General features: G+C 40.9%; 1 protein-coding gene across 1 annotated transcript; it reads left to right on the forward strand.

Moving 5' to 3' along the window:
• Window positions 1–3,375: 3,375 nt before the first annotated feature.
• nptx2a (neuronal pentraxin 2a) lies at window positions 3,376–24,745 on the forward strand. The gene is made up of 5 exons (XM_061711382.1): window positions 3,376–3,956; window positions 5,708–5,954; window positions 13,906–14,150; window positions 20,454–20,633; window positions 21,213–24,745. Exons 1-5 carry the CDS (start codon window positions 3,507–3,509, stop codon window positions 21,438–21,440), a joined length of 1,350 nt encoding a protein of 449 aa, XP_061567366.1. The 5' UTR covers window positions 3,376–3,506; the 3' UTR covers window positions 21,441–24,745.
• The last annotated feature ends 929 nt before the right edge of the window (window positions 24,746–25,674 follow it).

Consider the following 25,674-nt stretch of genomic DNA (forward strand, 5'->3'; position numbering starts at 1 on the left):
GGTTGTTACAGAAATGGAAAGATGTAATGACAAAGAAAAAGAATAGCTTGAGTCCAAAGATAGACACAGCGTGCAAAGACATCCTGATCAATACTTTGATCTTAGATTTGCCACAGAGGCAGCCGTTTGTGCTTTATATTCTTTATCAACATGAGCTTTTAATCAATCCTGTTATTACGAATGTTGTGCCATCTCTGAATTTCTACTGTTAGGCATTTAAATATGACAAATGGTTGGATGCCCCTTTTTCACAGGCTGACACAGTTTCCGGATGTATTAAATGCATGTTTGTGGCACTATTTGGTCAAAATACCAGAGGAATGTGGAATAAAAGCTTTCTCACCAACTATATATTTACACCTCTGTTTAAAGCAGCTGATATTAGGGGGTGTAATCACTCCCCTCCTCCCTGACTCTTTGTCCCACAGGCTGAACCTTTGATCCTTTACACTACCTATACCCAAGCACAAATGCACCATGATGTCAATCAACTTGGAGAGGTAAGTGTTTGACAGCTTGATAAATCTGATCTGGGCCTGTGACATCACAATATTAGATTAGATTGTCCTTTATTCCTCCCTCAGTGGGGAAATTCGCTTTGTGCAGCAGCAGTACACACAACACACACATGCAGTGAAGGGTAAATAAAAGTAAAAAATATATAATTACAAAATATAAACAGTATACACATTGGAATCAAAATAGCAGGTAGGATATGTATGAGGTAGAAAGATATTGCACATCTTGTTATTATTCTCCATTTGCTACTGTGATCAGGTCTGGTTGTGTAGTCTGATGGCAGCAGGGAGGAAGGACCTGCGATGCCTCTCAGTGACGCATCGCGGGTGACGAAGCCGGTCACTGATGGAGCTCTCCAGGGCTCTGACAGTCTCATGAAGGGGGTGGGAGACATTGTCCATGATGGATGACAGTTTAGCCACCATCCTCCTCTCCCCCACCACCTCCACAGGATGGAGACTGCAGCCCAGGACAGAGCCGGCTTTCCTCACCACCTTGTCCAGTCTCTTCCTCTCTGCTGCAGTGATGCTGCTGCTCCAGCAGACCACACCATAAAAGATGGCCGACGCCACCACAGAGTCATAAAAGGTCCTCAGGAGGGCGTCCCTCATTCCAAAGGACCTCAGTCTGCGCAGCAGGTGGAGTCTCCTTTGGCCTTTCTTGTAGAGTGCCTGAGTGTTTATGGTCCAGTCCAGTTTTTGGTTCAGGTGAACAGCCAGGTACTTGTAAGAGTCCACTATCTCTATGTCCGTTCCCTGGATGTTCACCGGAGAGGGGGGAGTCCGCTACCAGCTCCTTTGTTTTCCCAGCATTAATCTGGAGACGATTCCGCTGGCACCAATCCACAAATCTGTGGTTCAGTTCTCTGTACTCCCTCTTGTCTCCGTTGTTGATGAGACCGACCGATAGTGGAGTTATCCGAGAACTTCTGGAGGTGGCAGGTTGTTGTGTGGTGGGGGACGTCGGCCGTGTATATGGTGAAGAGGAGGGGGGCCAGGACGGTCCCCTGTGGCGCTCCTGTGCTGCAGACCACTGTGTCAGACACACAGCCTCTTGTCCTCACAAACGGTGGTCTGTTGGTGAGGAAGTCCAGGACCCATGATGTCAGCGGCTGGCAGACTCCAGCGTGGTCCAGTTTGTCCCTCAGCAGTTCTTTCTGGATGATTAAAGGCACTGGAGAAATCATACAACATGATCCTCACAGTGCTTCCAGGTGGGACAAGGACCTCTGCATGAGATGCAGAGATGACGGCGTCCTCAACCCCCATGCTTGGCTGGTAGGCGGATTCCCAGCCAAAAATCCCATATGGGGCCAGTTTGAGATATAAATTGGCTGCAAAATGGGTCCACATATGGGAATGTGCATGGCTTCTATCCTAGTCCCTTTTAATTACTCATAATTATATTCCGGTGATGACTGGGGATGGGCCCAATATAGATGTCTCATCAGAGTTCCACCTGGGCCAACCATGTGAGCAAACCCAAGTGGGCAATTCACATATGGAACCAGTCGACAAAACCGAAGGTTTCCATTTTCAGTCCATTTATATCTTCATGGGTGTCCAGTTCTGGTCCTCGAGGGCCGCTGTCCTGCATGTTCTATGTTTCCCTGCTCCAACACCTGGTTAAATGGGTGGATCATTGACAGAAAGCTGATGATGCTCTTATCAGGTCTGTTTGAGCAGGAAAAACATCTAGTAATATCCAGGACTGCAGCCCTGGAGGAGGGAAATGGGACACCCCTGTTTTACATGGACCCCAATATGCAAGAAAAGTGATTTTTTTTTTCTATATTCAGAGACATTCCTCTATTTTATTTAGTTCTTAAAAACTTGAAATAATTTCAGAGAAAATGTAAAAAAAAAAGTATTATGGGTAAAAGAGTATGTCCATGTAGTGTCAAACACAGAAAACAGTATTTTCATCATAAGATGTCCCCTTTAAATTCAAGTCGGTGTACCACTTGCCTGAAAGGGACTCCCTTTCAGGCAAGTGGTACACCTGACAGTCTCATGAAGGGGGTGGGAGACATTGTCCATGATGGATGACAGTTTAGCCACCATCCTCCTCTCCCCCACCACCTCCACAGGATGGAGACTGCAGCCCAGGACAGAGCCGGCTTTCCTCACCACCTTGTCCAGTCCCTTTAAGGGAGTAGGTTTTTATTTTTAATTTGCTTATCCGAAGAGCAGCATTGCTTTATCCTTTTTTCCATTCCTCCAAATAATGTTTACCTATTTTTACTGTCATACACGCAGCACAGCAGAGGAAGTTGAAAAATTCACTCGGACCTCCCGTCCTCTTTCACATCTTTTAGCTTCAGCTCGTTTTAAAAATCTCATTCAAAGTCAGAAAGATGAACTCATTGCATGTGATAGCATGACTCGGATCCACTGGGATTGAGTAATGACGTAGGCTGAGGCTGAATGAGCGGAGCGCACACATGATGAACGGAAGCGCCAGTGCGCACTTCCCCATAATAATCTGCCTGAGCAGCGTCGGTGTCTTCAGCACCGCTCAATGACAATCCAGCCAAGTGGAGAGGCGAAACTGAATTCTCTGCAGCCCTCTGTGGATTTTCTTTCTAAATATTGCAAACCTGTAGGCTTGAACTCTTTTTTTTTTCTTCCTTTAGAGGATGAGTTGTCTACATTCGATTTAATCGAGCATCCACCTGCTGAGATCCTTTCGTTAGTTTAGAGAGGAGCGACCATGTGGTTGTTAAAGGAGTGATACGGGATGTCATTGCGGATTCATATTTATTAATTTTATGATCGCATCAAAAACTAAATTTGTTCTTTTTGCGTTTTTTTTTTTTTTTTTTTTTTTTGTTTCTTTCAAACTTTGGAAGTGAAATATGCTGAACTGAATTAACTACTTGCGGTTCACATAAGTTTATTGCCTTTGCCGGAGACTTCAATAGGCGATTTAGGAGCCTCAGATCTCCTTTTTTATTTGGGGGATTTGTATAGTCCATCCGCGCCAGGATGCTTGCTTTAATTGTAGGACTTTTGTATTTAGCCAGCGGGCGCACTGTGCGCAGCCAAGATGCCACAGGTAGCCGCTTCGTGTGCAACGCCATTCCTCCGGGCGCAGAGCCCGGCTGCGGGTCCGGGCCCGCGGGGAACCGCGTCCAGAGCAGCGGCCCCGTGGAGGACGAGCTGCGCAACACCATCATCCAGCTCCGGGAAACCATCCTGCAGCAGAAGGAGACCATCGTGAGCCATCAGGGGACCATTAAAGAGCTCAACTCCAAGCTGGCGCGCTGCGAGTCGGCGGCCGACGAGGTGTCGCAGGGCAAGTCCCGGGGTCAGGGCTCCAGACGGAAGGAGTACGGGAAGAACACCATGGGGGACTTGCCCCGGGACCCCGGCGAGACCATCAGCCAGCTGGGCAAGACCATGCAGACCCTCAAGGGTCGGCTGGAGAACTTGGAGGTAAGAGGAAACATTTATTTATTTATTTTTTATTTTTTATTTTATTTTAAAAAAAATGCAGTACTACAATTATAAATCCTTTTTTTTTTTTTTTTTTTAGAAATGTCTCTCTTGAACCAAGATTCTGATACAGTGGAAGAGAAAAAAACACAATTGCATCAAATGCTCCTCACATATTTCAGCCCCTTCAACAGTGTAAAGCCTGAATTATGGTTCTGCGTTAAATCGACGCAGAGCCTACGCCGTAGGGTACGGCGTAGGGGTACGCGCGACGCCGTAGCGTTTGCGTTGGTGTAACGCGGAACCATAAATCAGGCTTAAAACTTCAAGCATTGCGCATCTGGTAATACCTTATTCTGGTTGCACGGAAATCTGTGGGGGAGAATCAGGAGATCAAAGGTTCAGGATACTGGCATGTTATGATATTATATTTTCATCCTTTGATTGTGAGTTAAGAATTATTATCATTAAAAAAATAGATAAATAAAAAAATAATGTGAAATGAGGATATAATGCATGTGGCACAGGGATTTGCTACAAATCCTTGAATAATTTATTATAGTTGTGCCTAGTCCTGTGTGTTCCACATACTGAACTAAATAGAATAATACTTACTAAAGCCCCAAATAGAAATTATACTACTGCAGTGTCAATTACATTGGGATAAAGTGAATACATCATTAAAAATGTATTTGCAGTCATATGACTAATTATTCTGATTACATTACTTCCTCCAGATGTCACCTGCATTACAGCTCTAGTAATTGAAATTACTCAAATAATCAGAGCTCTACTGGTTGATATCTGTACATTTGAGACCTTTGCATCTCCACAAGCTCTTTCTTTAGCAGCCTGCCACTTCGGCTGCTCTCGTTATTTCTACAAAGCTCCGAGATTATACTCATCTCATACCGATGTGACCTATGGTGAAGTCAGGACTTACACGAAGGCCGATATAAGCTCTAACTTGATCTCTTATGTCATGATAAAAGTGTAGAGCATTTTTCACAACCTGACAATCCTAAAACCATTACCATGTATTTTCAAATGTAAGTACATCATTATGTATATGATATATCGTGCATCCATCTTACTCTCTTTTCACAAGCCCATCCCCCTTTACTGGAAGTTTTAATATGCTGATCAAATCAAGGACATACTGCAGCAGCAAGGAAGCATATTATATTGCTTTTTAATCATATATCTATCAGCTTAAACTGAAGAGTATTGCCAGGCCACTGTTTAGAGCATATGGTCCTTTCTCAATAATCAAAGCTGTCTGCATAAATCAGCAGTTGCATTCAGGGCCAAGAGGTGGCTCTCCTCACATTCTAGAGTCTGATCACCAGAAAATCTCTTGTTTACTCATTTTATCAGGAAAGAGCAATCAAATGTGGTCATGTCCCAGAATATCTGAATAGCAATGTGAACTTGACATCAAGACAACGGTAGAGATGGATGTTTTGGAGCAATTATCCATTGGCTGTAAGTGAGGGGCCTGTACAGTTGTTTTCTCCATTTTCATAACCAATCTGTGTTCACGTCTGGTATCAACTTGGGGGCGATAATACCCAGCCGACTCCGAGCCATGGGGTGTTTGGCAGGTCGCCAGTCAAAGTCTGCCACAGGGACACACGGCCTTCATTTAGTTATTGCTGTATCAAAGAGATTGTTGCTAAAACGGTATCAGACCCATCCGATCAGCAGTCTACTGCACTGTCTGTCTAAACACCGTTTTATCTGCCTCTCAGCAGCAGAGTTTGCGACTCCCCAGCACGAACATTTCAGCTGGAGGAGTTGCGGCCCTTGCTCCCCTGCCACCAGAGCTTCGCGAGATTCTGCGGCAACGTCTGGGGGCGCTGGAGACCCAGCTCCTCCGGAAGGTGGCCGAGCTGGAGGAGGAGAAGAGCCAGCTCTACAATGAAACAGCGGCCCACCGCCAACGCACCGAGAGCGCTCTCAATTCCCTCGTGGAGAGGATTACAGAGCTTGAGAAAAGTAAGTGTTATATTGGGTGCTGTGAAAGATTGGTCAGATTTAATGCCAGACTTTTTTTTTCCTTCTCTATGACAGACTTAGCATTGATTAGTCAATCCCTGTTCAAAGTTGTGAAGAGCAAACTAACTAAAAATAAAGAAATTTGAAAAAATTAATTCCACAGAGCTATTCTCAAAGAAGCTCCTGGTCTCTAAAACATAAAGCTTGGAAAGCAATGCTGAATGCTTAATTAGTTTAAGCAAAATTCAAGAGACGTCTACACTGGGGTTTCTCTTTGATGGTAGATGTCAAAATAGCATAAAATATCCCTACCCAAAAGATAAATAGCTTAGATTTTTTTCATTTTTTAACTGACTGGATGTTTCCATTTGGTTTGTGTCCCCCAGGACTGCAAATTCAATTAGTTACTGATTACAAGTATTAGCTTTACAGAATCAAAGTTAATTGCTCAGAGAAAAAAAAGCTGCAGCAACCACATATGCAGTATCATCAGTCAATACTAATCCAGCTAATACACACCTTGTGTGTGAGTCTTATTTTGTTGAGTTCTAATAAGTGCCAGAATGGTGCTGATTCTGTCTGAGAGCAGGTTTCGAGGTTGGAGTTTGTGGTGTTGTTTTGTTATGCAGAAATGTGTGAAATTTAACTATTGCAACAATGATTTTATAACATTGTCCCACCTTGGATTCAGTATGTTTCCCTGCTGGATGTTGGGTATATCCAGGGAGCCAGTGTAAATTGTGAGTTTGAATCTGAGTTTCTATTAATACAGTATTAATGAGAAGCTCAGAGGTGGGACCATTCAACAAGCACACATTGTTTATTTATAATTTAATTGTTATTTTCTAAGTATAATGATTAGATATATTTATCATTAAAAAAAAATCCTTGTTCAACATTGTTCTTATTGGAAATTCATTTACCGGTAGTTGCAGGATATTAGCGCTGAAGAATTGCCAGATACTTAGCTTAACCCAAATAAAACAAGCTTTCAATCAAATTCGCACATTCATAGTTTTTTATTTGTGCAAATTAGATGCAAATTGATTATTGAGCTCTCTATTTGGCTCTCACAACTGTTGTTCTACAGTTACCTTTTCATTCTCCCTTACATTTTCAGTAAAGTACTCCCTTGTGCTCACACACAATCTAGCATCAAGGTTTTCTCATTTTTCTTGTAACTGAGAGATTCTCTGTTTGGCAGACTAAAACTCTTGTAATCCTTTCCTAGCTGGTCAACAGTCGGCCACATATTTTATAAGCCGTGACGTATATATGTTCAGACCTCCATCACGTCTCAGACTATGCAGGCAGACAGAGACTGTCCACAGAGTGGTGAAAGTAGAGGAGGGTTTGCAGTTTGCAGGTAATATCATTCTACCAGGAAAAGATATTACTGCACTCTGGATAATTCACAGTTGGCTGACATAGTTCACCTGTTATTGGCCAACAGCTCAGTTGATGTCAGACTACAAGCACAACACCTCAGTGCATTCATGATGAAGGGTTACGTCCAGTTTGCTGGTATGACACCAGAAAGGAAGTAAAAAAAAAACTTCCTTGAACTACCACTAGGGGCTGGCTCCAACAGCAAATCAATCACAACTGTAAGCACAATTAGAGATATGTGTGTGGGTTTATTTTTTCTTCTTTTTTTGAGGAATGGCTACATTAAAGTATGACATTAATGGCTATCAGTCAGCACTTTAGCTGCCTAGCTCTTAGTTTTTATAATCAACCAGCCATATTGTCTTATTCTAAAGATAATATGACTTGATTTGCTCCGTTAATTATATGAACAGACTGCTGCCACCTTCTCTGGGTTATCCTCGTCACGGTTCAGGCTGCAATACCACTGATTGACAGCCAAATTGGTCTTCTATTGGGGGGAAACTGCCGATGGCTGGCAGCCCCGGCTGCAGCTCAAATCTGGTGAATGGCCGATCACCAAGCTGGTCTCTGATTGAGCTGCCTGCTCTAGCCAAGTCACCTTTGCCCCCACACAATTCAAGACAAGTCTGGAGGGATACGGATCACGGTTGCATTTGACCTTTCTGCCAGAGAAACCCAGCTGGGCCAAGGATAAGCTAGCTGTGGATGGACGCAGCTTGGCTGACGTCTGGCAGTTAACATTTTAGTTATCAGTTAGTTATCCTAAAAGACAGACTACAGACAAAAACTTTTGTTTTCTGACTGTTGTAACACTCTTATGGCATCAATTCAACACCAAAGGACGCCCATTGGCTACTGAACGACTCAGCACCTGTCATCTATAGAGGTAAGTTGTTAATGTCCTTGACAACTTTATGTTATAAGATAATGACGAGACAGACATTAACAACTTACCTCCTCTTGCTGGTTCTCCATGACTGCGGCAAGCACGTTTTTTGGCATTCTGATGTTGTAGCTCAGGTATATCCTGCTTCCCTGCTGTAGATCTTCCCAGTGCTGACTTAACACTTGTTTCAGAACTGCAACTGCAAAAAGAAAAATCACAATTGAGAAAGATGGTTCGAAAAATGCAATGATTTTAGAACTGATGGAGAGAAAAGAGAAGTATAACCCAGAAAGATGATTGCACTCTCTGCTAGACTCTTTTTTTTCTTCGGTCACAGTTATGGTTAACAATACAATTTGATGTTGAGTTGACACCATACTTCTTTGTAACTATAATTTCAACCAAATGACTTTGTACCAATTACAATTATTATTATTATTTTTTTTTTAATAAAAAACTTTTTAGTAGTGCATTCCTGTGGTGGCCTTGAGTGTGCCAGCATAACGGGAAGGCACCAGGGGGGAGTCCCTTAGCAGCTGTCTTGTGGGGGACATGTGGCTTTCCTTGAGTAGGCATTTTTAGATTAGACAGCGTTACTTTCCCTGACCTCTTGCGTAACGCGCGCTGGGCAGTGTAACTGCAAGGGATGTTACTGTTTCTCTGGTGCCTGAAGCCGATTTGGGAGTGGGGAGGTGGCTGGAGTCAGGAGGCGTGATCGAGTGGTAATCCAAAACAGGATGGCCCCGTTGTGTGTTTGGCTGGCCTCACCCGCATTAGAAGAGCTGGTTGATGCAGCACTGAGCGCAGGAGTTGGAGTGGGTGCCAGATCCCTGCTACCCTGAATAGCAGGGGGATTTGTGGAATGGCTTTCCCCCAAATGGTGTAGCACAAATTGTAATGACCCGAGTTGCATTTATTGCAAAGCCGCGTCCTGTCATTTTAGTAGCCAGTTACATTTTACAGTTCCAATTATATGCTGATTTATTACATCCTCAGCACTGAGGATGAGGTGCTCTCAGACTTCCTACATCTTGTTATCAATAAATCCCATCCAGGTCCTGCCATCCTACATCAACCAATTAACATCAGAGCAGACCCGTGTTTAGGCTGGTCTTTGAGCAACCCCATGTCAGTTAACAGTCAACACGCTAAAGTCAGGTAATAAACGCGGGGTGTACGGCAATGTAAAAGGTGCCAATGATTGACATATACTGTAACTGTCTTTGTTCACTTGTGCCAGAAAACAGCGTCACAAAAGTATGCTTTGGGGCCAGGTGAGGATTGTGGTGCTGTTATATCATGTACAATGTTGGCACTCTTATTTCCAGTCGGTTGTGGTAAGGCTGAAAGCATTTTAGTTCAATTTTCAACTTGAGGAAATTTCACTGTCGCTGAATTTTTCACGACCATCACCAGTGGAGTTAAACAAAGTACAAGGGAATTATAATACCTCCCAAAACAGTTCTAGAAAAGACAGTAGTATTTTTTAAGATTACCTGACTTTTCATTTAGTGGCCTCTAATCGTTATGGTAAGTATTTTCAGAAGTCATTTGCCATCGCTTTTGAACGCACCCATTTCTAATATTTCTTCAGAAATCACTATTAATTACTCTCTGTAAACTCAGTATTCAAACTCAGCCTTTCATGCCCGGTTCAGTGAGTAGAAGAGAGATGGTGCAGCTTAAGTTACAGTGAATATACATAAAGTATGTTCATAGCCATATAGAAGTTGCAATGTTTATTTATTATGCTGAAGATTATATACTTAGTTTATTTTTATCCTCTTTCTTCTTTAGTTAAAATTTTTTTCAGAGTTTATATTTATGTTCCTAACTTACTTTTTATACTGAACTGAGACCGGAAAATCTGTATTTCGTTCATCCTGTAAATGGGTTGGAAATAAACACGTTTGAGTCTAAGCTAGATAATAAATGAACGAGGAGATACAGCAACAACTATGATAACAAAAGGAGCAAATCGCTGAAATAAAAGCATTTTCTAATCGTTTCAGAGTAGTTATGTTCTAAAGTACAGATCAAAACAGCCACACAACAGCAATAGCATTATTTTGCAGATTTGAGTGACTGCAGCTAAAGTGAACATCCTTCTTTCACTGCCACTTCGCTACTGTTTCTCACTCAGAAAAGCATCAGATTGATGGGCAGCAATTCAACAGACTAATTGACTTATCTTCCTAGTACTAGACTACAGAGGAAACACTGAAAACCCCTATCCGAGGGAAACTTTTCAATTCCTTAATCAAAGTACCTGATACTGGTACTGATAAACGTTTGATCAAAATCTGGCTTTGGTTAGATTTAAGCAAAAAATAATTAAAAGAATGAAAGAGAGAAGAAACTTAGACAGGTTTGGGCAGCCTTGCGTCAACTAATTAATAAAACTCTTACAAGTTTCTGCTGCTTCTCAAAAACGTCCTCTGAAGCTAGAAAACAAAGACATAGTGGTAGAGGTTCAGAGTCTACCCCAAAAACCCACTTCTAACGTGTTTTACAATGAGAACAAGTCACCAGCAGCAGTCTCTGCTCAGAAGACCTCAGAGACCGGCTGCAAGAGAAGGGCCTTCAGAGATCAGAGATACTCTATACCTGGGTGGCTTTTACTGTTGGCAGCTTTAAAGGTTTAAGAATTTCTAAATCTGTTCTAAACTTGACTGGAAACCAGTGAAGGGTTTTTAAATTGGTTGCATTTTGAATTGATTGCAGCTGATTCAAGATTGTTTTTCCCAGACAGGTAGAGGGAATCACAGTAGTTCAGCCTTGAAGATACAAAAGCACAAATCATCCCTTCCATGTAACAACAGGGGTCCGTTTCACAAAGCAGGTTCAACAAACTCTGAGTCTAATCCTGAACTCTTAGTTGATCTACTCTGAGATCGGAAACTCTGAGTTTTTGGTTCCAGAACAGCGGATTTGAGGTAATTTACTCAACTCTAAGTAGTTTCACCTGGAGTTAAGCGCGTGCCCCACAACTATCAAAAGCCAGTTTTAATGGAGCCCCGATTCGACGAGTCACCATGGCAACCGGCGACAACAAACTTTTAAACTTTATTTAACATTTCAATTTACAAAATTGCATCTGAAGATCCACATACTTCACGCTGTGTACTTTTTCACCCGAATGGAATTAGAGATTTTAATGCGCGCATACGGCGAATTGGAACATGTTTTTCGAAAAAAGAGTAACAACACAGCACAGAATATAATATAAAATTAATTTAACAGATCTCTACATCATTCACCTGCAATCCTGTGGAACTCCTTGATGGATGGTTATAATTTTGATGATTATGGCTCACAGTTTATGAAACCCCCAAATAAATCTAAAAAAATTTGAATATATTATGAAATCATTAAACAATTCAATCATCAAAAATATAACAAATAAAGGATAAACATATATTGCTTTTGCCTGTAATGATGAGACTATGTAATATAAATGTATTACGCGGTCTGATAACCATCTCCCTAAAAAAAAAAAAAATGAATGCTGCACCTTCATCAATTGGGTCTTCATCAAAAGGACATGCCATGTTCATGACAATGGACTTCTAATATATATACTGACTCTGTTTTTAATGACAGACGGCAGAACTTCGCCAAAACTGGCCTGCTGACTGAATGAATGAAGAAATCAAATGTGCCTGTGGCTCTGAAAGAGGACGGAGACACAGAGAAACTCCAGGTTCATTGAGATAAACCTGGTCCCGACCAGGTTAGGTTCAGAGCGTGTGTTACTACGGTAACTGACCCAGAGCTTAAGTTACTTCTCTTTGTGAAACAGGCTAGAGTTACCTCTCTTTCTCTGGTTTGAGTTACCTCCATTTGTGAAACGGAAAACTCAGAGTTTCCCTCATTTCAGGGTTAACAGACTCAGAGTTTTCACTAAACCTGCTTTGGGAAACGGACCCCTGGTCTTAACTTTGCAATGTTGCTTACATGGATGGAAAGCATAATCATTCATACTTTAAACACAAAACATTGTGCTGTGTTGGTAATTTTACTAAGAGAAACCTGTAACTGACTGTGAGTTGACCTTGAAGGGTCCGGGGATGAAGCTTAGCTCAGAGCAGGCAGCTTGCGGGAATGGATGGAGCATCGGCTAAATGCAGTGGTCATTTCTGATTTCACCACTGAAACATTAGAAATGGGAGGTCTCAGTGCAAATGTTCTCCAGCAGCGCCGCAAGTCTTCTGGCGTGGAATAGCTGAAAGAGCTTGGAGCTATACATCGGATCATTTCAGGATGCATTGCAGTGAAAGGTTGCTGGGACCTGCAGTATATCATGTAGCGATGCTGGTAGCGACAACCTGATATATCGCAAGCAGAGGTAGAGTTGTGTTTGTCCTCATTGCAGCTCTGGCAGCTTTCATTTCAGACATTGTTTTAGATGTCATTTCAGTTGTGGCACTTGAAATGAGGATGTTTACACTGCTTTGATAAGAATGAATGTAAAGTTACATTAATTCACATCATAGTTTAGCGTATTCCAGGCTATTTTCCTGGCCTGTTTGTTCTATCCAATTGTAAGATGTACAAAAAAAGCTTCAAAAGCAGTCTTCAGAAAACTTAGGGGTGAAATCATAGAGGCTTTGTCGATTAATGAAACAGTCTACTGGGCGTCTATAGCTGCCTAACAAGTCTAGCTGTTAGGAACAAAAATAATATAAGTGTCAGTTTTTCCTGAATTTAACTGTAGAAAGTTGGCGGTCAACCAGGTCTTGGCAATAGTTAAAAAAATTCTATAACTCAGTGGAACTGAAGGAGTAATTTGGACGGAAAGAGCAGAGAAGCTGGGCATCAGTGTAAAGATGGAAGGAAGTGTTGCTAAACGAGAGGAAACATAAATCCCAAGAAAAAACTGTGAAGATGGGCAAGAAATAAACCTCTTCCTGATTGAATATAATAATACATTTCTCTCAGTTCAATTCAGTCCATTTAAAATCCTGGTCTGGCTCAGTTAAGTTCAATCCCCTTTACTTGTGTAGCGCCAATTCACAAAGAAGTCTTCCCAAGGCCCTTTTAAAAAGTCAAAGTTTAAAAAGTTCACATAATGGACTTGAGTCCAAAAGATGGTCAAATTCAGTCCAATTCAGTGCAATTCATGCATAATACAATTATTTCCAATACCTTAAATCCAACAGTTGGAATGGAAAATTCTAATTTCATGCAATGCCAACCCATTAAAACCAACCTAGCTAAGGAGACCCAACAGTATCGTAGAAAAACAGCTAATTTGAAAGCACCATGTAAAAGTGTCTATGTTCAGAATGTTTAAAAAAATTGATCTTGTATCAAAACAACAGTCCAACAGATAATGAAAACCTTAAGTTGAACTTATTGTTGCATGATAAAAGTTACATCAGCTCCTTAAAACCAATGCTCAAGTTTGCCGCTAATCAGTGTTGCATCTGATGTTGGATCATTTTGTTTGAGGAAGTACAGTGCTTTTGTCCCATTTGCTTAACTGTGCAACATGCATATACTTATGTTTTAATGAAAATCTCATTTTATGAAGGTTATAAACAGTAAACAAAAGAGCAAAGAAGATACCAGCCATGTTATTCACTGTTTCTGCTTCCTGCTGTCATCATCACATATAAAATACTACTGAAAATACAGTGGTAAAGATTGGTGGTCTTTCTCTGTCAACAGGTAACAATGCCTTTAAGTCACCCGAAGACTTCAAGGTGTCCCTCCCTCTTCGGACCAACTATCTGTATGGACGCATCAAGAAGAGCCTCCCAGAGATGTATGCATTCACTGTTTGTATGTGGCTCAAGTCCAGCGCCAGTCCTGGCATAGGAACCCCTTTCTCCTACGGTGTCCCAGGCCAGGCCAACGAGATAGTCCTCATCGAATGGGGAAACAACCCCATTGAACTACTAGTCAATGATAAGGTAGGTCTATAGTATGCTATGGGGGGACGGGGCTTTATCTCCACCGAACTTCACATTATGCTGCATTTCCTATGCCTCTGAAATGGATAGTACAAAGCTGTACCGCATGAGTGGAGGATTAGGTTTGCCTAATGTCTGACTCCACCCTCCAAAACCAGCATATATGAAAAACAGTGTAAAGACACAACTTAAAAGGGAGCTGTTGTACTCTATTCCTGTTATATTTTGAACACACCATGTCACATACGGTACATTGTAATAAAACCTCAGGACATTATGTCGTTACTCTGCTGTAATTTTCTGAAGGAGGAAAAAATTTATGATATGCCTGGCAACATAGCTGGCTTTAACGATGGCAGTCAAACCAAATGAGATGCTCCTTAAGTACAAAGACTGAATGATAATACCCATCTGAGCCTGCTCTGTGGTATGAAAAAAGCAGGTGGTGTATGTATGTATGTATATGAGGGGCGGAGCAGAGGTCCCAGCCTTAGGGGGGCGAAGCATTCTTGATGGGCCCTTTGGGTCTAAACATCCCCTTTAAAACATAATCGCTAAAAAAATGGCACAGATCAGCCCTCTGACACACAACCACAGCACATTGGCGACACGGTCAGAACCATCACATGAGGTTTCAGCACCATGGATTTTGCCAGTCATTATGTCAGACCTAATTATAAGCCTAATGCAGACGTTAAGATATAAGTATCAAACTGGAGATAAAAATCAAATGACATCCAGTGATGTCTATGGAAGCCCATTTCCACCAGTAAAAGAAAAAAATAAGAAGAAATCTTAGCCTTAAAAATAAAAATATCCCCACGGTAAGTCATAATTATGACATAAAAAGTCATAATTTCAACTTTTTATCTCATAATTATGACTTTCCATCTCATAATTTAAACTTTCTATCTCATACTTTCGACTTTCTATCTCATAATTTCGAATTTTATCTCATAATTATGACTTATCGTGGGGATATTTTTATTTTTAAGGCTAAGTTTTCATCTTAGGGGTGCGCACATTTAACGATCAGCCGGTTCTTCATCGCCGCAAACCTTTCAATCACTTTGCTCTCATCAATGGCGTTGTCCCTTTCCATTGAGAGCAAGGTGAGGTTTGAGGCCTCATCCATGCAGCCCGGAGAAAGTTTTTAATCATTTCAGCTGCTGAAACTCAGCATGACTCTCCTGCTACTTCTGATGCGACAACTGGCTAAAGGCTGATTTATGGTTCCGCGTTACACCAACGCAGAGCCTATGGCGTAGGGTATGCGGCGACGCCCACCCTACACCGTACCCTACGGCGTAGCCTCTGCGTTGGTGTAACGCAGAACCATAAATCAGCCTTAAAAGTAAACAGACAACATGCGCACGTACCCGTACATGACAGGCAGACACACAAGGGGAGAAGGGACTATTTCTTTCATTTTTATTTTTCAAACAACTTTATCCTTATGATCGCAATTGTTATATAGTCCAACTTTCCTTATTTTATTCAGAACACTTTTTTTCTCCCCTCTTCAGCGTGGGCCCCCACGGAGCAGTGGGCCCGGGGCGGCCGCCCCCCCTGCCCCCCCGCCTGCTCCGCTAGTGATGTGTATATATATATATATATATATATATATATATATGTATATACATATATATATATATATATATATATATATATATATATATATATATATATATATATATATATATATATATATATATATATATATATATATATATATATATATATATATATATATTAGTAAATGAATGACACAGTTAAGAAGGGATTCACTGGCCATTAGCTGGGAATATTTAATTTTGTACCATATAAACATTTAATATGACTGACCCACATTCCACACTTAGCCAAGGATAACACTATTCATTAGAGGACTCTGGCTGCCACATGGTTTCATTTGATGGTCTTACATCTATTTGCTACTACAGAGACAGGCTCTTTCTGTGAAATTTCCATGAGTAGGAATTCAGTTAAGACTCTAGACAGCTGGATTTTACAAACAAATATGAATATTTAAAGATATTTAAAGCAGAGAACTGCCATTAAAGGCATTTTTTATTCATAATGTCAAAGTTGCTGTTGAATCAGTGTAAGCATTCGGGTACATTTACTGTAAGAATATTCCTAAAATGGAGGGTTTTGTTTTTAGTTTTTGTTGAGGTTTTTTTTCCCCACTATCTTGTTTACGTTGGGTGTTATTGGCACTGGCAGGTCTCCCTGCAGTTTTCCCTTCACCATGCATTATACATGCGTTCAAGTCAGACAGATCAGAGGGAGATGGTGGGAGAAATGGATGAGAGTGGGACTGAAAAAGTGGTGGAATAACGAAGGAAATCAAAAAGTTGCCAGAGCTGTGGCAGCAATGGAGCGCCATCAGAAAAGGGAGAAAAATCTGAAGGAAAAAGGGAAGTTAGAAACCAAGAAAGAGTGAAATTGAGCTGGATGGAAGGGAATGAGACAAGGGTGGTGAATATGATGACCATGTTTGCAGCAGCACACCCGTGAGTTGAACTTGCTCACACTGATAACAGGGTCCGCAGGGGCAAGATGTTTATGCTGTTCATTCAGCTGCATACTGAGAAGGAGAGAAGGAAACAGAAAGCTGCTTCAACAGTATTGAAAAGTGCAGCGTTGTCTGGTTTTATTTTTAAGCTGCAGAGAGGAGAGCTTTGTTGTTACACAGCGGTGTCTTCATCAGGATATTTTGTCTCTTTGCACTGGAAGATTGTTGATATCGCTTTATTTTCTCATTAGTGCATAAAACACGCTCCCAGTATCTCAGATTTCGTTCAAATAGGACTGCGGGAATCGAATCAATGCTAGATTCCACCAGCCTTTTACAACTGTAACACAGAGCTCCCTTGGCAAGTTTATGGGCTTGATCTGCTGCTTTAGTCTTTAATGATGGTTGTGCTCTAAGAAGGGAACTTCACACAATATAGAGAGGATGTTACTTTTTTCTTAAATTGCATTGGGTTGATGCATTTTTTGATAATGTCAAGGCAAATATCACTTTTAATCCTGCTACCTGCAAGCAGACATTTTAGTAACTTATTTTCACGTTATGTTTCCCTTGAATCTGCAGAACTTTACATACCTCCCTTTTGAAGTATACTTTAACAATTTTAAAAGCTTTTCCTATATTGTATGTAATGAAAAAATTCAAGATACAGCCACATTGGTCTCACCAGGTCTAAATTTATGGAAATATAACCTCAGATGAACAATGACACGACAAAATGCACCATGTAATTGCCTTTCTAACAAAGGGTAAGGCAAATACTGTGTGAAAACTAAGCACACCTGGGGTCCTGGAGTCTAATCCTGAACTCTTAGTGGATCTACTCTGAGATCGGAAACTCTTGAGTTTTCGGTTCCAGAACAGCGGTTTAGTAGTTTCACCTGGAGTTAAGCGCGTGCGCCACAACTATAAAAAGCCAGCATCAATTGAGCCCCGATTCGACGAGTCACCATGGCAACTGGCGACAACAAAAGATCCACATACTTTTTCTTTTTTTTTTTTAAACTTTATTTAACATTTCAATTTACAAAATCCCTTTGAGGAAACATTAGTTTGCATCTGAAGATCCACATACTTCTCGCCACTGGAGTTAGAAGTGTTAATACGTGCGTGTGGCGAGTATGAGAGCATATTTCGGGGAAAAAAACACATTGTAATTGCCACACACTGTAATTGGGAATTAAAAGTTGCGTTCCGTATTGAACCAATACTGACACATATTATGCTCTTATTTATTTATGTAATAATATACAGGTGGACGTCGGAAAATTTGAATATATTGCAAAACTTCATTCAACTTAAATTCAACTTAAAGTGAAACAAATATTATTTCCCACTACATACAAAGTGAGATATTTCAAGCCTTTATTTGTTATAATTTTGATGATTATGGCTCACAGTTTATGAAAACCCCAAATAAAAAATCTCAAAAAATGTGAATATATTATGAAATCAATAAACAATTAAATCATCAAAATTATAACAAATAAAGGATTAACATATATTGCTTTGCCTGTAATGAGACTATGTAATATAAATGTATTACGCGGTCTGATAACCATCTCCCGATGAATATTTAATTCTCTGCGCATTAATGCTGCACCTTCATCAATTGTGTCTTCATCAAAAGGACATGCCATGTTCGTGACAATGGACTTCTAATATATATTCTGACTCTGTTTTTAATGACAGACGGCAGAACTTCGCCAAAACTCGCCTGCTGACTGAATGAATGAGGAAATCAAATGTGCGTGCGGCTCTGAAAGAGGCGGAGACACAGAGAAACTCGAGGTTCATTGAGATAAACCTGGTCCCGACCAGGTTAGGTTCAGAGCGTCTGTTACTACGGTAACTGACCGAGAGCTTAAGTTACCTCTCTTTGTGAAACGGGCTAGAGTTACCTCTCTTTCTCTGGTTTGAGTTACCTCCCTTTGTGAAACGGAAAACTCCGAGTTTCTCTCATTTCAGGGTTAACAGACTCCGAGTTTTCACTAAACCTGCTTTGTGAAACGGACACCTGGAATACAGAGAGGCATTCATGCTCAACTCAGTGGCTGAGAGGTCCTCTCGTCCTGTGACTGCAAAACGGGCCCAAATCATCAAACTTGTACCACCGTGCTTGATAGTTGGCATGTGGTAATATACTTTGTTTGGTTTTCACCAAATGTGGTAATGTGTATTAAAACATCACTTTCATAGAGAAGGGGCTTTGTCTTGTCAGTCATTCCAAACAAGCTAGACATACTTGTGTTGTTTATTGTAGCTGTGTATAGTCATGAATTTTAACATTAAATCACCAGCTCCCCTGTGGGATTTGAGACTATTGGAGTTTTTCAGTTTTCTCTGAGCATTAGTTGTTCTGACCTTGGGGCGAACATGCTGGGACATTCTGTCCTGGAAAGGTTGGCAACTCATTTGAATATTTTCCATTTTTGAATAATCCGTACTTCTGTAAAATGATCGACACCATATTCTTTGAGGATTGATTTATAACCATTCTGAGATATATGGTTAGAGACAACTGCTTTTCTAAGATCATTGCTGATGACTTTCCTGTTTGTCATTGTGTTAATGCACAACTGAATGCTTCTGACCAAATGGTGTACATAGTTTTTACACACACTGCTTCTGCATTTGATTTCATTTTTGTGAGAAAAAAATTGATGGTAAACTATGTCATGTGTTTGTCGGAGGTTGTACCTCATTGTAAAAAATAGTGAAAAGCTGATTTTTATTATACAATGCTACGTTATAATCTAATGGATATGTATTTAATTTTTCCATTGACTGTTACCAACATTTTTATCACTTTAGCAACAGTTAAGGCTGTTTTTCTCTTGCTGGCGTACTGGAAAGGTAGACTTTGCTTTTGCTGAGGGATATGATTTATTTTTATTATTCTGCAATGCCTGCTGAATTTCACCTTTTATGTTCCGTAAATTAAATCATTTGTTGTCATTTGACTAAAGATGAGTAGACTAGTAAGTAATACTATGCCCTGTAGACGCAGTGTTTTAATATTAAGCTGTTCGTGTGTAAAACACCATTGCTGTCATATTTTTTGTTGCTTTAGATTCTTTGATGGAACTTATTTTCTTTTCACAATCATAAAACTCAGATATGGTTCTGACCACTTCAACAAACTTTGTAACAACACCTTGAGTGTTCCCTGTAGTCCTGTTAATGAAAACATGCCACCTGGCGTTTTTAATGAGGTCAACGGCTTCTGTAATTGTGACTAACTGACTTTCACTGTCAGTGACTTCCATCTTCTCAGCTTTATTTGCATTTAGAGCTGCATCTGCAACAAGGAATGCTTCAGGCTCATAATAAAAAGGCTAATGAGTTACAGTGCGCGCTAATAATCTGATGTGCTGTGCTGAATCCTGAGCTGATTTTATTGGTTGGTAAAATAACCAGTTGTTTTTCTTTGATCTTTGCTTAAAGCAGAAAACTATGAGAGGACACCGTTTTGCTTCCAGCTATCCAATTGCTTTGAAGGATGTTTTATCCCTTTATGTCACCTGGGTAATCTAAATTTTAAATGTCACACTGGCTTGGAGGATTCTCTTTAGGGGGGGCTGTCTCTCTTTGAAGCCGTAACCCATCTAATTGCTGTCCTTGTTTCTAACGTGCCACAATTAAATTCATACCTCTCTTGACTCATCGTTCTGCCTTTTTATGCCCCCTCTCCTCCTTCCCTGCTTTGGCCTGCCCTCCCTCCTGCCCCGACGCCTTTAACCCTCCATACAAAACTCCTCGAGCAGGTGGCCCAGCTTCCCCTCTCAGTGAGCGATGGGCGATGGCACCACATCTGCATCACCTGGACGACTAGAGACGGCTTCTGGGAGGCTTACCAGGATGGCGAGCGTCTGGGCACAGGGGACAACCTGGCCCCCTGGCACCCAATTAAACCTGGCGGGGTAATCATCCTGGGCCAGGAGCAGGTGAGACTGAAGCCTTTGGTGTTATAGAGGAGGTTGATGTGTGTGCATGAGTGTGTGTGAGGTTTGTCGGTGTGTATTCTCCCCCTAAGCTCAGTGCTGCAGGCTCAGAGCAGGGAGCAGCGGGGAGGCACTGAGACTCTTCTCACGCTTTTGTGACCCTAGAAAGATGACTCAATTCCTCTCTTTTTAAACTGCACATTACACTCGTGGGAGCTATTGTCAGGTTATTGTTCTATTAGCTCCTTGACAGTATCATGTATGTACTTAAAAAAGTGCAGAGACATACAAGTTAACCACACTAAATTTCCTGGTAAAGCATTAGTTTAGACCCTAGGGGGGGATGACAATGCTTTATGTTGCAGTCATTAATTTGAAGGTGTTATTGCAGCAGGTTGCAAAATACTGGAGAGTGCATAACACCTAGATATTTTTTAAAGTGGCAGCACACTGACAAAACATTCAATGTTGCTTGGCAGTATGACATGATTCAAAGAGAATTGATTCGTTTTAATTAAAGTCTGATACAGTTCCCTCAGAAATAACCCTCGGTGATACACTCTGCTCTCTCTCCCAATCAAGGACGTCGTCGGAGGCCGTTTTGATGCCACACAAGCCTTTGTGGGCGAGCTCAGCCAGTTCAACATGTGGGACAGAGTGCTGCGGCCTGTGGACATCATGGGTCTGGCCAACTGCTCGGCATACATGCCCGGAAATGTGGTTCCTTGGATTGATGCCAACGTGGAAGTGTTTGGTGGTGCAAGCAAGGCTGCTCTGGAAATCTGTGAAGACCGTGCTTTTGATTCGTAAAAGTATGGATATATGGGATGCAGTATGGCCGCAGGGATGCAGAAGTTTGAGACTGTTTGATGCTTCTGTCAAATCCCAAAGGCACGAGTAGCAGTGCACTATCTTTGCATATTTATGTGTTCTGACTGCGTAGTCTCGAAGACTGTGTTTATTGGATTTTGAAGTTCACGTTTCCATTCAGTTTGAACCCCGAAGACTTTCCAGAAGACTTCCGATAAGCTCGCTCGTCTGAGGAAGATACTGTATGCTCTCGAATCCGTCTGCTGCATTGATACGACATGCTGTCAACCTGTGTTTCTTTTATTCAGCAGTTCAGCTGTCATTTGACCCTTTGAAAACAGCTATCCTTGGTTGCATTTTCTAATAATGACATTGCTGCTCTGTAGTCCTTCTTACTGTGAGCTCAAACAGGCTTTGATGTGCTGTAGAAGACTGTGGTCGAGCACTACATGCTGGGTGTGTCTTTGCAAGACACCAAAGGCAGCCTGCGGTGACAAAGAGGTGGATGAGAGGTGTGGACAACATCGGTCCCGACTGTCAATCACTTTGAGGCATCTAAAACGTGGCAGGCTGTCTAAATATTGTGCATGAGCTTGAGCACCGAACTCAGATCGGTTCACAAGTGGCAGAGCATGCTTTCTGTCAATATGCAGAGTTAAGTGTGTTGCGTCAAAGCAAGCCAATGCCGCGTGCTGACAACATTACGTAAGACCGTGTGTGTACGTTCCCGTGGGTATTGCTTGTCTTGCGTGCAAAAAGACCAGAGATTATGAGGGAGGGAGGACATTTTCATTCTTGTAAATCTATGCTTAATACCTCACTGCCCCTTGAGCAGCTGCCATGTCCCAAACAGCTTTACGGACTGGCTGCTTCCGCTCAGGTTAATAGCAATGTCGGACATCTGCCCAGCGCTGGCGAATCAGCAGAGCCGGTGACGTCAGCTGGACGCTCAGCGAGCGCAGGGGCTGGGTCTCACCCTCAAGGACAATCCCTAGTCTCTCTCGTGGGTAATTATTAACCGTGTTTATGAACGAGGGCGGCAATAAGCAGCACTGAACTGCAGATATTTCTCTAAATTAAGTGTGTCATCACTCATAAAATATTGAGATGTCGAGGCACAGTCAGATGAGACATTATGAATGTTGCTATCAGACAGACTTTGGTCTTAATTGCCTCGTATTGGACAAGAGAAAAGGTTTTGATTCATGGATGTGACATATTTTTTTAAATGTAGGGAAATGGTGCATTTTGGCACCAATGGCGGGATAAAACCGAAGACATCACCGCTTAAATGGAGTCTGTTATTAATGCTGGGGTAGATATCTGTGTCTGTGTTTTTCTTTTTTAGTTTCTCTCACGAGGAAACAAATGTAAGGGAGGTGACAAAGAGATAAACTTTGATATCATCTCCAGATTTAGTTTTTTTTCACCTTTGTGGACTTTCTGAGTAAACATTAGTTTCTGTTCAACCTTGAAAATAAAAATAACAGAAGTCATGATGCAGTAGGTTACTGGACAGCGCAGAATGTCAGAAAAATACATGCATTATGTGATGTGTACCCACAGCGATATAAGGATTTGTTAACATTTTGTGATTGTTCCTCTCTTGAGCGTCTCTGTTAACAATATTTTCATGTGAAATTCAGAGATTTCCTTCTTGTAGAAAGTGTATTTTTCTTGCTTTTTCTGCTCATGATTTTTGTCCATTAGCAGCACATTATTTAAAAAAAAAAAAAACTTACTAAAATGATTTGTTTCAATGGTAAATGGCCTTGTGTGAGAACCATATGTGCTTTTGCTTGTGGACTTTTTGTCAGCTTTTTGTAGCACAGCTCCCTGTAAGCACTGATAACAAGGGATGCGAGAGAAGTCAAAATGTGTTTAAACTGCTCCATCATGCGCTCTGACAGCTTAAGCTTCCCACTTTTCTGCCTCAGAAAACAGAAAAAAAGACAATGAATGCCCTTTTACGCTGAATGAAAGAGGCGACAAGATCCAGAGATGTGACGTCACAGCAACGTCATGATACGGTGAATAACTGAACAGCTGTTTGAACAGTTGAAGCATGTTTTATTAAATGATCGTTGCACTGCATTCATGATGAAGTCAGAGTGAATTGTAACCTTTGCCAAGGTCACAGAGCATTTTTCATGAATTTTATTTTTATTTAGTTTTTATTTCCAGCTGGCGGGCATGTCAGTTCTAGTAGGACTATCTATAATAAACGTGGCTATATACGTTCTGTAATCTGGACAATGGAACGTTGTCAACAGTGAAAAAAAAAAAAAAAAAAAATCCTCTGGACTGGCTGACTTCCAGGTGGAAATGAAAAAATCTGCCCGCGCGGATTATGGAGAGCAGCTTCAATGTAGGACAGTGTGAGTCTTCTTCGCTCTCCTTTATTCTGTGTTGATGCTTTTGCCAGTGTGACGGTGCTGATGCAGTACGGGGTCCCCATTTTGTAACAGAACAACAAACCGAGGCCATCCATAAACAGTTTGAAACATGTAATTTGTGGTTTATTATATCTGTAATTTCAATCTTTCTTTTTCAGAAGGCAGAATAGGGGAGCATTTTTTCTGTGTCTCTAATATTAATTTTCATGGCATCGCTGCTGCAACACTGCACACTCGGATGTTCTTAAATGTTAAATACAGATTAATTATGAATTCTAACTTGCTTTAAATAAAAGATAAACACTCTAGTTTGTGTAAAACTAGCATTGCAGATTGTTTTGTTTTTTGTTTCCTAGACGTCCATATGAAACACAAGTACAGCCGTTGGCAACAGAATCATCGTCAGCGTGTTTGTCCTAAACAAATCCTTTCCCCTCTAAATGTTGAGAAGGAAATTATCATCAAAATAATACCTTTCATGTAGTTCTTAATGGTAACATTCAGCGGGTTTACACATAAATATCTTTACCATGGTGACTACTGTTGCACATGTGACAGCACATCAAATAAAGTGTTAGTGAATGAGTCCTTTGCACAGTAGAAACAAGGCTTGGACAAGGGGAGGATACTGTCCAGAATAAATGTGCATCACATTGGATTTTTTTTCCCCATTATTTTTCATGCTTTAGCTTTCAGTATGTAGGATTGAGAGGATTTTTTGCAGGCAATCCAACTTAATGTTAATGACATTGTACATACTGTATGCTTGTACAAGTTAAGAATCACATGAAAATAGTAATTGAAAAAAGAAACTTGATTTCAAGCCTTAAATTGCCCCTCAGCTAATTTTGGAATATGTTTCAGGTCTAAAAAACAGGAAAATATGAGCACATGAAAGAAGTTGACAAGGCAAAACCTGAAGTATATTTGGTTCATACCATCTCTGCTGAAATAAAAGTCAAATCAAATGTAAGAATCGCGTTTTATTTTCTGTTTTATATGTATTTTTAAAATGTTGTTTTTTGAGGTTGTGTTGGATGGATCCTCTCCAAACTCTGCAGCTCAGAATGGAAACAAACAAACCAAAAGAAACAAGTGCGAGTTCTTCAGAGAGCTTTTTGCATTTTAAGCAGCTGCAGTTAGAATAAATGATGAGAGGGCACTTTTTTGGCAGCGTGGGTAATCATCATTCAGTGTGCCCCCGTGGCTTGCGCTGTCACCGGAGGTTTCAGGCTTTCTACCTGACTGCAGTTCTTCCACTTATCTCGCCAATTCTGAACCGTGCGTCTCCAAGAATAGACTTAAGGTGTTTCCCCATACTCAGAAGTACCTCATACAATATTCAACACAACAGGAAGACAACTGTCTTTATGTCTTTACAATTCTCAATGTGAAACGGTTCCATATTTTATAACAAAGATCAAACTCACCAGAGGATCTGTGTCTCTCTCTGGCTGGCTCTGTCTCTCTGGACCCAACTCTGCTCTCTGGGTTGCTTTATTTAAATCATGGCATTTTTGTGCACTGAAAAATATCCAGATGTCAGTTTTTATTTCCTTTCTCGTTTTATCTTATTTGCCTGCCTAACTAAATGCAGTAATAGCGATATCTCTTAAATGAAGCAAAGCAAATAAATAAGGTTTAGAGTACCCGAAACTTCTAATATTTCCAACTCATTTTGTAAAACCAACCAAAACATTACCTTTTTTACTTAAAGTTTACAACGATTCTTGGATTTTACTGTTTTTTTTTTGTTTTTGTTTTTTTTAACACCCATTTAAAAGCCAAATTAATGAAATGCCACTTAAAATCTACATTTATATAAACGCTCTGCTTCT

The sequence above is a fragment of the Cololabis saira genome, chromosome 21, assembly GCF_033807715.1.
Source record: "Cololabis saira isolate AMF1-May2022 chromosome 21, fColSai1.1, whole genome shotgun sequence".
NCBI lineage: Eukaryota > Metazoa > Chordata > Actinopteri > Beloniformes > Belonidae > Cololabis > Cololabis saira.